Source organism: Lampris incognitus, chromosome 3, assembly GCF_029633865.1.
Source record: "Lampris incognitus isolate fLamInc1 chromosome 3, fLamInc1.hap2, whole genome shotgun sequence".
In the NCBI taxonomy this organism is placed as follows: Eukaryota; Metazoa; Chordata; class Actinopteri; order Lampriformes; family Lampridae; genus Lampris; species Lampris incognitus.
Window position 1 is genome coordinate 20,123,551 of NC_079213.1, and position 12,242 is coordinate 20,135,792.

Below are 12,242 nucleotides of genomic sequence, written 5' to 3' on the forward strand. Positions count from 1 at the left end.
TTTAGGTGCACTGTGGACCGACTGCTCCACGTTTGTCCTCACTGCGGTCTTTGGTTTGGCGATGCCTTGGTGTAAATGCGTTGTGACACATTTCTATTGCAGGTTCCCAATTCCCATATTGTCAAATGACAAGCAGCCATAATGAAGGGATGCAGAGGAAAAGACTGAAGGGGTGCAAAAAAAAAAAAGAGAATGAATGATGCGGAGAGAGGTAGATGTGTACAGTGCTCGAATTGAGTGACCAGTTACGGGGGGGGGTCCCTATTTGCGGTTGGGGGGGGTGTTAAAACGCTAAAATTATGCTGTCTTTTGACTCAATGCAACCATTTTGTAAGTCTGGGAGGAGAGGTGATTTACTCTTCAATGTAAGACAGTATGAATGAATGCCCCTTGCACCAGTAGAGAGAGAGAGAGAGGGAGCTAACGTTAACTGTTGTGGAGCGGGAGACAGAGGGCTGTATCGGTACCCGCACAGAACATGGATGTGCTAGTTAGATACCTCTAGTTTCTGATCACACAAATGCGGCTAGCTGCAATAGATCATTAGTTTCTCGACTATTTCTTGTATCGTTGGTAAATAGAATGTCTACGATAATGTTCGGCACACACGACACTAGCAGCATTAGCTAGCTAGCTAACGTGGTTCCGGAAGTTTCTGAACATTCTCTGACAAGTAACGTTAGCATAACGTTATAGCCAACGTCAAAACAGCATCAGCCAGCTAGTTAACTTGCTAGTTTAGAGGAGAAAAAAAACACTAAGATCACAACTCCGTTAATTCGTAGTTAACACTGCAGCAATATCGGGGAGAAATAATTATTTTTACAATATGTAATATCAATACTTACTTAAACTATTTGCCGGAGCTTCTTTTTGTTGGCTAACTTTAGTCGTTACGTAATTGTGGAGCGGGAGACAGAGCAGGAGGCTGTATTTGTACCCGCTCGTGACGTCACTGTGCTGCCTAGAAGGATTCTGATTGGTCAGCATTTGCGGTCTAGAGAGCCCGATCTGACTGCGACCACGCAGGCAGAACAGAGGTACCGGAGCAACATAAAGACAGCAGGCATAGTTCACAGATTTACCGCTACATGCCAATTAAGAACCGCTACAATATGCCCCAAAAATAATTGATAATTTATTGTCATTATTCTTATTACAACCATAATATGGCGCCCCCCCCAAAGCTTAATTTTTCCTTTCTTATGGGAGGTCCCTTGTTCGTTATGGGAGGTCAAGCCCCCCCCCCCTCAATTCGAGCCCTGCATGTGTAGGTAGGATAGCTGTTTCAACAGCAAATGATTTTCCAGTCTCCTGCAGAAGATGGTAAGCGTTGTTCTAATTTAAAAACTCCTTTTTCAACGTACTGCGTATACAAAACAGCTCATTAGCGTATAAATTGCTTTTCCTCTGCAGTGTCCCCCATTCCCCACCTTAATTCACACAAAATTATGATTCGATGTGCTCAAAAAGGCATCCCTGGGACACAAGTATATACTTATTGACTCTTGACAAAACCAGTTTCCAAACATTTAGTTTTAGGCATGTGTGAGATGAGCCTATAAATTTGTTTTTGTTTTTGTGTGTGTGCCCCCCCTCCTCCTCCTCCTTTTTTTTCTCCCCAATTGTATCCGCCCAATTACCCCACTCTTCCGAGCCGTCCCAGTCGCTGCTCCACCCCCTCTGCCGACCCGGGGAGGGCTACAGACTACCACATGCCTCCTCCGATACATGTGCCTCCTCCATACATGTGGCGTCGCCAGCCGCTTCTTTTCACCTGACGGTGAGGAGTTTCACCAGTGGAACGTAGCGCGTGGGAGGATCACGCTGGTTCCCCAGTTCCCCCTCCCCCCTGAACAGGCGCCCCGACCGACCAGAGGAGACGCTAGTGCAGCGACCAGGCCACACCCATATCCGGATTTCCACCCGCAGACACGGTCAGTTGTGTCTGTAGGGACGCCCGACCAAGCCGGAGGTAACACGGGGATTCGAACCTCCGATTCCCGTGTTGGTAGGCAACGGAATAGACCGCTACGCTACCCGGACGCCCCTTTTTCGTTTTCTTTTTCTTTTTTTTTTCAGTGCGGTAGACTATTGCAGTGACAGGTCTGAAGATGCTTCATTTTCTGTAGACGGAAAGAAACTCAAAGAGAACACAGCCGCAGTACTCAACCATGTGCCATACAGCCATCTGCAAACAGGTCTTAGATAACAAGCCAACAGTACCCCAGCTGATTTCACAGATTATTCTGGTGGTAGGTGCGTGAAATCAGATGGTGTAGTGTCGAGTTTGGGTGAAAACCTTAAGCCACGTGGGCGCCCGGGTAGCGTAGGGGTCTATTCCATTGCCTACCAACACGGGGATCTCCAGTTCGAATCCCTGTGTTACCTCCGGCTTGGTCGGGCGTCCCTACAGACACAACTGACCGTGTCTGCGGGTGGAAATCCGGATATGGGTGTGGCCTGGTCGCTGCACTAGCGCCTCCTCTGGTCGGTCGGGTCGCCTGTTCGGGGGCCGCCTGTTCGGGGGGGGAGAATGGCGTGATCCTCCCACGTGCTACGTCCCCCTGGCGAAACTCCACTGTCAGGTGAAAAGAAGCGGCTGGCAACGCCACATGTATCGGAGGAGACATGTGGTAGTCCAGAGCCCTCCCGGATCAGGAGAGGGGGTGGAGCAGAGACCGGGACGGCTCGGAAGAGTGGGGTAATTGGCTGGGTACAATTGGGGAGAAAAACGAGGAAAAATACCGCCGCCCCCCCCAAAAAAACAAAAAACCTGCGGCCACCCTCTCTCCCCGTGGCACATGATGGAGCACATCACTGAATTAGAGGGTGAAATATCGAAAATCCCAAATATTCAAACGTAAGCAACAGGTGGAAGGGTGGTCTGTATCTTCTAAACTTGAGTTTACAGCTGTATGTGCTGCCAAAGTGCCCTTCAGCAATATCCCGAACTTCTGCCTGCTAGTACTCATAAGTCGTTGAGGATAATGAGTTGAAGTTACACTTTACTAATCAGCGTGGGGGAAAGTCGTCCTCCGACTAATTAGGGGCAGTGGGGCTGTCACCGTGCCACGCCTGCAGAGCACGCCTATGTCCTGGGGCCAGCGCCTCGGTCCGGGCAGAAGAGGGGCCGGTGATATTTGAGAGAGCAGCGTTCAAATTTTTCCAAAAAATATTCTTTACAATGAGAACGCACCTTACAAATAGTAGTTGCGCAATCAAGAGGACAAGGAGACATGATTTTAGATAAATAAATGCAGATGACTATTTTAACACAATAGAATAAGAGTCCTATTTGAAGTCACAGAGAACTGGAAATGTTGTGTTCACGCCGTTTTTTGCAGTCTCCCTGGTTACTGCACGGCAGTCACGGGCACACCTCTATGGTGCGGCCTCTAAATATCTAGACAACAGGGTCAAGGGTTCAGGTCTGTTTTAGGATCCAAGACCAATAAGGCAATCATAAAGTGCTATTTGTCATGTGACCCGACCACTAACAAAATTAGCTTATCTATCTGTCTGTCTATCTATCTATCTGCCCACCCATCCATCTATCTATCTATCTATCTATCTATCTATCTATCTATCTATCTATCTATCTATCTATCTATCTATCTATCTATCTATCTATCTATCTATCTATCTGTCAGTCTGCGTGTCTGTCTGTCTATTTTATTTTATTTTTGTTCATTTTAGAGGGAAAGGTGTAAACAGGTCAGGTATTTATTGAGCGTGGCCATGGCTACCCTGTAGATCTGCCATTGTTTGCAGACAGACAGACAGACAGACAGACAGACAGACAGACAGACAGATAAACACACAGACAGGTGGACAGACAGACAGATAGACAGACAGACAGACAGACAGACAGACAGACAGACAGACAGATAGATAGATAGATAGATAGATAGATAGATAGATAGATAGATAGATAGATAGATAGATAGATAGATAGATAGATAGATAGATAGATAGATAGATAGATAGATAGATAGATAAACAGACAGACAGATAGATAAACAGACAGATAGAGAAACAGACAGACAGACGGATAGAGACAGACAGACAGAGAAACAGACAGACAAAACCAAAAAAAAAACATTTCTTCTGAAAATTGACAGCAGTATTTTATAGCCTACACCACCAGTAAAAACATTATGCCAAATAGATGGACTTGGGTACGCGTGGTTGGACGGAGTTTAGAGGTAAAAGTTTGGCTGAATGCTTGAATTGGTGTGTGTGTGTGTGTGTGTGTGTGTGTGTGTGTGGAGAGTGCAGACTCATCCATCCATCCATGTACCAGTGTGTCTATCCCAGAGGAGAGGGAGGGAGGGGAATTGTTGGGCGGGATTGGGGGTGGTTGGGAGTGGGGGGGGGGACTGGTCTCCCATCCTGCCAATGACAAATCAGTCTTTCTCTTTCGGAGACGAGAGCTACCCACAACTGACATCCGGAACCTACAACCGACCCCCCCCACCCCACCCCCTACCCCCCCACACGCACACGCACACACGCACACGCACACCACCCCCTCCCTCTTTCCAGACCAGGTGGTAGGGCACATTGGCGTGGAGATGAAGCCTGTTGATCTCAGCACATGGACAGAGGAGACCGGAGCTGCTGCACCGCGCCGACGACGCTCCGCAGACTGAGCGCAAGAAACGCACCGCTTCTCCGCTCGGCCACACCACCGGAATAGAACGGGATATATTTTGATTTTGCTGGGGGTTTTTTGGGGGGCGTCGTTGGGTTTTTCTTCTCTCTCTCTCTCCCTCCATTTCTCTCTATTGTCTTTTCGTGTTTCTTGTTAAAACTCGAGGTGGCAGCATCCGCTGTGTTCAATGTGCAGCTATGCTCATCATCTCGTCCCGCAGTGCGCTGCTGTCCGTCTACTACCCCCAGATCTTCCTCATCCTCACCAGCGGTAGCTACCTGTAGGTTGGCACATCTCTCTCTCCTCGTCACACCGCTTTGTGTCTCATGTCTGTCCTTCCGCTCGTCGGCGGCGTTTCGGCGAGACGCGTGCCCATAAAAAGAGCGCACCTGATGGGGCTGTGATCGTATCGCGAGGGAGGGAGGAACGTCAGCCGTGCGCCTTTGCTTCAAGGCAGAACACGTTGCATTTAGGATCGGAGGGAAACTCCGACCTGGGGGGGGGGGGGGGTATGGGGGGAGGAGGGGGGCACTATCTGTAAGTTGACAAGTTAGGGAGCATTTCAAGAGCGAGCTTCGCAATTTAGAGAAATTTGCACAACCAGCTGGAATTAATGGCATGTTCGTCCCCCCTCTCCCCCCTCTCTGCAACGGATTCGTGGCGAGCGGCACAAGGTGCACACTCTGCCCCCCCCCCTCTGTAGCGTGGAATATAATAACCCTGCCTTGTGCACCGGCTCTCGGTTCGAGCGTAGGTGATCGATATTTCATTTGTGAGGCCGTTCCGTGTTTCATAGACTCCAATGTGGCGGCTGATGAGATAACCTGATCCCGGGGCTTTGCGCATTACAACATAACCACTTTGTCACAGGCGCACCTCGTCAAACAGGGGCCGTAATTGGAGAGCAGCATATGGAAACGAATAAAATGGCCTTCGCCTTGGCCTGCATCACGCTCACGACTACGGGCACAGGCCTGTGTAATGATCCCTTTTCCAATGACATTAAAAGACCCAGGCCCTGAGACAGAGAGCATGATTGCTGCACCATACATGCCTTTCATTCATAACAAGGGCAGGTCCTCGAACCTAAAATAGCTACGGTGGTTTGTGTTTTCTGTAAGAGGGGCATAAAGAGACGGATTGGATTTGGACCCGTTTCCTTAGCGAGCCATTGTTCCCTTTGATGATTCTTGTGGAAGTCCATTAGATTACACATTGTGTGGTCTGGGATATGCTTTTAAGTTGCAGATTTTGCTCAGCTCACTTTGTGTTTATTTAATTACAACCCTCCCCCCTCCTCCTCCTCCTTCCAGATCTATAGACTGGCTATTGTCATGCAAAAACAAAACACATGAGCGATAATCCATCCTGATTTTTGGAAACTATGCGACTCTAAGTCTTGGATGAGGAGTGTAATTACGGTTTTTTGTTTTAACAACAGACCTTGGCCTGACCCCTACTAGTCCCATACTCATTCGGCGAATCTCGGTTCCTTTGTTCTTCTGTTTTACTCATGATTGTGTGGCAACGATGCTATATCTATCTAGGATTTTAACTTTTTTAAGGCCTCTGCTCTGTCTAAAAATCCTGCCCATCTCTAAACGTTGGCCTGTCTCTTGCCTTTTTTTGTGTGACAGCCACTCATCCAGGCATCTGTCTCATCTCCCTCTATCTCATCCTGCTCAGGGCGCTGTCCTCCGTGGTAGCTCTGGGTGCGAACATCATTTGCAACAAGATACCAGGACTGGCCCCCCGCCAGCGAGCCCTCTGCCAGAGTCGCCCAGATGCCATCATCGTCATCGGTGAAGGCGCCCAGCTGGGCATCAACGAGTGTCAGTACCAGTTCCGCTATGGCCGATGGAACTGCTCGGCCCTGGGCGAGAGGACCGTCTTCGGACAGGAGCTGAGAGTAGGTGAGTCTGTTGGCCACCTCACATCCTGGCCGGTGTCAGTGAGATTCAGCTTTTTCCCCTTAACCGAAACTCGAAAGAATTCCGCAGTTGTATTTATCAAGCATGTCAGAATAGTGATGGACAAGATAGGAGAGTCATGAGGCCTTGTGAATTGGGAAAAGCATCAAGGTATACAGGGTGACCCACAGCAACCTCTCAAGTGGTTGCAGGTGTGTTAAGAGGAGAACTTCGCTTAGTCCGAGTACCCATTCACTGCAGTTGCTGAAGCTTTGCCATGTTAAAAATTGTTTCACATGGGCTGGCATAGTTCGGCTGCGTATCGGCCTCGTGGTGTGAGAGCGGCCTGTCTGAAAGATTGTTTTCACATTGTTCTTGAATGTCCCACAACTGTGGTCAATGGAATGAGGGAGTTAGAGCTGCTCTGCATTGCTTGACTTAGCAGCATGAAATTGCTTTCTCAATGGGTGGCAAAATTTTTTATTGAAGGCATTTCAGTTCTGTCTCCCACGAGCAATAACCACAATGATTTTTCTGACTCCATTAGAGACTGACGTGTATGGTTGAAACTCCAGCCCAGTTGCCATTGTCCCGGGGGGAGTTTCAGTCTATTACTTGCCGGGTACAACATCGCTGTGGGCTGTATTTATGACACCCTTTGTCACGACAGAGCCGTCCTAGATTGAGTGTGAAAACCACCTCGAGAATTCGTACCCGTTCCCCATGTGAATGCGGTGGAGGGCCTATCTGGGCGTGCCATCTTTTTCAGAACTGGTATATCAAACCGGAGCGATCTGTAAACACAGAAACGCACACATCTCTCTGGTTTTAGTCAACATTCCTCCCGCTTTTATTTCTCACAGAGGCCTGTTCACTCCTAATGGGAACCTCTTATATAAATTGTCTTTCAGTCCGAAATGTTTTGTTGCGGTCTCACTGTGGGTTTGGATCCGTAGTTAATCCAACAGCTCTGGGAACAATCACTTTCTTCTAGATGGGACACAGACAGACAGACGTCTGGATCTCTTTATTTCTTTTGTCGGATGAAGTGTCTCCATTTCCTCGTAGTGAGTAAAAGACACTATGCACCCAACTTGGTTTCCCATCTCCTCACCATGTAATATATTGGACCTGACCGGAACATCCTGACACACTGACTCTCTCTCACAAGCAGCTGTGTGAGAACTATGAAATTATAACACAGCCACTAATGGTGCAAAAACGCACAGGTACCAAAAGCCTGCATTTTTCTCTCTTTGGCTGAATTCTATGCAGGATAATGTATAATGCTAAGCCACCACTTCCTCTTTTCATTACTATGTCCATTTTTAAAACTGTTTGGCCAGGACCATATTGCATCTCCACCCCCCACCCCCCAATACTACTTCATTTGACTGACCTGCCGGGCCTGTAAACTCATTAAGTATTGAGAAAGGCCAGAGAGATTCATTCTAACCACTAATTGAAGTCAGCCACAGCAGCTGGATGGCAACAATGAAACCCTGAATGCATTGCTGTACAATCAAAACAAATCACGGTGCGGGGAAACGGCTGCCTGGCTATTGCAGAAACGCTCACTATACAATATAGCCGAGTGGCTCGCGGACTTAGCCTGATGAGAGACGACTTCAGAATTTGTTAAGAGTTATGGATTGGGGGAACCGCAGGCCCAATGGTTTCTCAGAGTGAGTTTGTCAGGTTGGAAGGGCGCCATCAGAATCGCCTCTACCAGAGACGCCATGCATTAATACTCTGGGGGCTGTTGAGAAGAACGGAGGCCCGGCATTATCCTGATCGGCGAGGGAAGATATCCAATTGCACAGGCCAATAGAAACGCCAATATATTCATTTCCTGTCCATGCCATAAATATGTGTTTATTCTGACTGTGAAATGGTGACACGTGAACGCTCGGAAGGGGAACATCTCGGTCAAGCTTAACCACAGATTATTTCAACATTCAACACAGAGGTATCACTTGCAATAATGATGTAGACTGCCCAAGACAGACACCTAATCTGCATGAGAAGAACCATGGATGAGAACATGATGGCAAACCAGGGCTCCCGAGAGCCAATTCAGACAAGTCTCCTCTGATCAACCAGTAGATGTCACTTGTGTTTCTGCCACAGCTTTGAGCTTCTGACTACAGTGAGGACTCTTGAAGGCCTCACTGAACCTTTTATAATGCAACAACTATTCAACTAGATCATATATTTCAACAAGTAATGGTTAATAGCTTGAAACCCATTATAGTGCTGTACTAGTTATCTACTTATCAGCGGCCCTACACACGCCCCGTTAGGTGGTCATTTTTGAGCCTCATATTTAACATCTCCATATTATATGGACCCAAAATGTACCAAACCAATTTTCCCCCCCTTTTCTCCCCAACTGCACCTGGTCAATTACCTCACTCTTTCGAACCGTCCCGGTTGCTGCTCCACCCCCTCTGCCAATCCGGGGAGGGCTGCAGACTACCACATGCCTCCTCTGATACATGTGGAGTCACCAGCCGCTTCTTTTCACCTGACAGTGAGGAGTTTCACCAGGGGGACATAGCATGTGGGAGGATCACGCTGGCTCCCCAGTTCCCCCTCTCCCCCGAACAGGCGCCCAGACCAACCAGAGGAGGTGCTAGTGCAGTGACCAGGACACATACCCACATCTGGCTTCCCACCCACAGACACGGCCAATTGTGTCTTTAGGGATGCCCGACCAAGCCAGAGGTAACACAGGGATTTGAACAGGCAATCCCCATGTTGGTAGGCAACGGAATAGACCGCCATGCTACCCAGACGCCCCAAACCAATTCTATTAAGCAGTTCACTATGCTGCCCAACTTCATTTTTATCCAGATGAAATGGTAAGTTGATAAAGAAGCAAAAGACGAAGTGTAGTACAGCAGGACCAGGATTCAAATGTAAGCATTTGCACATACTTGTCATTAAGCAGCACTAGTTCAGCCCATATCAAACATGCCCATGTTCTGCTCTATTCTCCCCAGGCAGCAGGGAAGCAGCATTCACTTATGCCATCACTGCAGCTGGGGTGGCCCATGCAGTGACAGCGGCCTGCAGTCAGGGCTTCCTGAGCCAGTGTGGTTGTGACCGAGACAAGCAGGGCTACCACGACCAGGAGGAAGGCTGGAAGTGGGGCGGCTGCTCTGCCGACGTCAAGTACGGAGTGGACTTTTCCCGTCGCTTTGTTGACGCCCGCGAGATCAAGAAAAACGCCCGCCGGCTGATGAACCTGCACAACAATGAGGCAGGGAGAAAGGTAATAAATTAACGGTGACCACTAATACTAAAATTTGTGTGTATATTCCTAGGTCAATTTTCCATTATTTTTAAATGGTTTCCTTTTCCGGGGGATGATCTAATGGTATTTCCCCATATCTTGCGACAGCCATGCTAATTTTGTCCAGTTCGTGGTTCAATCATTAAATTTTAGCCAAACCTTTACCAAGGAATGCTACAGCAGCTAGTCTGCAATGTGAAGAAATGGTTAGCTTGGCTTCGAGGAGTCATGGCACATTTTACTTTTAATTAAAAAAAAAAAAAATCTTTCCGCATCACTCAATGGACCTAATAAATCCACTTCTTTTGGGACATAGCTCCAAGCGGTATAGCAATTACAGCGATGTATAATTGATGAACAAAACAACACTAGTGTAAGACAGAGACTTTAATTGCATGACTGTACACGCGCGCAAACAGGCCTGTGTGTATTGGAGTCTGTCGGGAATGCAAGGCCAGGCAGACGCAGCTGCCAAGTGGAGTCATGCCATAGCCCCAGAGTCCATTCATTGAATTACAAAGCATTAAGTCAGGATATGGGATATTATTGCAAGTCTTTCTCTCTCTTCCTCCCTCAGTGGCAGCACCAGAAAACACGCTTTGCTACTGCACACAGTGGACCAACCAAAATCATGAGCCAGCTACCCCAAATTTAATAGCTGTCCTGTGAAAAGAGATAGAATTGCTGATCATATAATACTAGGCCATGGTCTGACCAGTTACATGATGTTTTGATTATGGACTTGGCCAGACTTAGACAATTATACTGCCTTTTAGGTCCTAGATGATGGCAATGAATGTGCATCTACTGTCAAAATTGAGAGGGAATTTGTTTTGACCATCAAAGTTGTTAACAACTTGGCAAAAAATATGAGACAAATGTGTTCAAACGGTCATGCGATAATTTTTTCACCAGAATCTGCATGGCATCAAGTTGTAAATCTAGTGTTGACCACAATTTCATATATATATATATATATATATATATATATATATATATATATATATATATGGCTGCACGAAAACTCTGGTCTGTTTTCCTGTGCATTATGTGGTCTGAAGAAAGGTAAAGTTAATTAGAGACTGCAGCTCTGGGGCTCTCCTTTTTTTCCCTCTGGTTTTTGACATGGAGTTGGCATCATGGTCAACTTTAGGGATTTGAAATGTGTACTGCAACATATGGATGTTAGCCCACACTGCAGCAGACCACAGAAAAGTTCATATCACAAAAAAACAGACTTAGAATTAGGGTGCTGCATTGTTGCTGCTGTTAACTCCGCTTAAACTCAAATCGTGGATCTATGATGGCAGAAGTGTCATAAACACCATGTTTACACAACTTCCGACATGTGAAGTTATGCATTACTTATGCATCTCTCTCTGTTTTTGTGTGTGTGTTGTCAGATCCTAGAAGAGCGGATGAAGCTGGAGTGTAAGTGTCATGGCGTGTCCGGCTCCTGCACCACCAAGACCTGCTGGACCACCCTGCCAAAGTTCAGAGAGATTGGCTACCTGCTGAAGGAACGCTACAGCGAGGCGGTTCAAGTGGAGCCGGTCCGGGCTTCGAGGCTCCGCCAGCCCTCCTTCCTGCGTCTCAAAGAGGCCCGGGGCTACCAGAAGCCCACAGACACAGACTTGGTGTACCTCGAGCGCTCGCCCAACTACTGCGAGGAGGACACGGCTACAGGCAGCACAGGGACACGGGGCCGGCTGTGTAACGGCACTTCCCCCCATACAGATGGCTGCAACCTGATGTGCTGCGGCCGGGGGCACAACACGCACCAATACACGCGCGTCTGGCAGTGCAACTGCAAGTTCCAGTGGTGCTGCTTTGTCAAATGCAACACCTGCAGCGAGAGGTCAGAGGTGTTCACCTGCAAGTAGGGGGGGGCGCAGAAACGGTAGGACCCTGCAAGTGGAACAGGACTTGGAATTATTGATTCTTCATTATTTTGCACATTATGACATCCTATTTGGAGCGCTCTTGCAAGAAAAGAAAAAAAAGAGACAGAAGTGAAACATTATACATCTGGGAAAGAGAACGTTTTCTTGCACCATTACTGGAAACTGTGCCATGGTACCTGTGAAGTGCAAGAATCAGATCGTTTTGTCTCCAACAAAGCAAAGATTTGAAAAGAAAACCTAAATGACCTGAACATCACGCTCAGATTCATAGGTTAGTCTTTAAAAGACACGTAATACAAACAAGGTCTTGTCTTCCATCTGGGGTAGAACTATCGTCTGTAATACCACTAACTGGAAATGATACAAGAGCGGAGTGCCTTTTGACCACCATGCAAGAGGACAGAAGGGTCGTCAAGCATCAGCGGCTTCTTCCGAGGACTCTCAAATGGCCACGGATACCATCAGACGAATCA

At 47.6% G+C, this 12,242-nt stretch overlaps 1 protein-coding gene across 1 annotated transcript; it reads left to right on the top strand.

The window, feature by feature from the left end:
- Positions 1 to 4,854: 4,854 nt before the first annotated feature.
- On the top strand, positions 4,855 to 11,748 carry wnt7ba (wingless-type MMTV integration site family, member 7Ba). The gene is made up of 4 exons (XM_056277949.1): positions 4,855 to 4,937; positions 6,344 to 6,570; positions 9,573 to 9,844; positions 11,269 to 11,748. Exons 1-4 carry the CDS (start codon positions 4,855 to 4,857, stop codon positions 11,746 to 11,748), a joined length of 1,062 nt encoding a protein of 353 aa, XP_056133924.1.
- Positions 11,749 to 12,242: the final 494 nt, after the last annotated feature.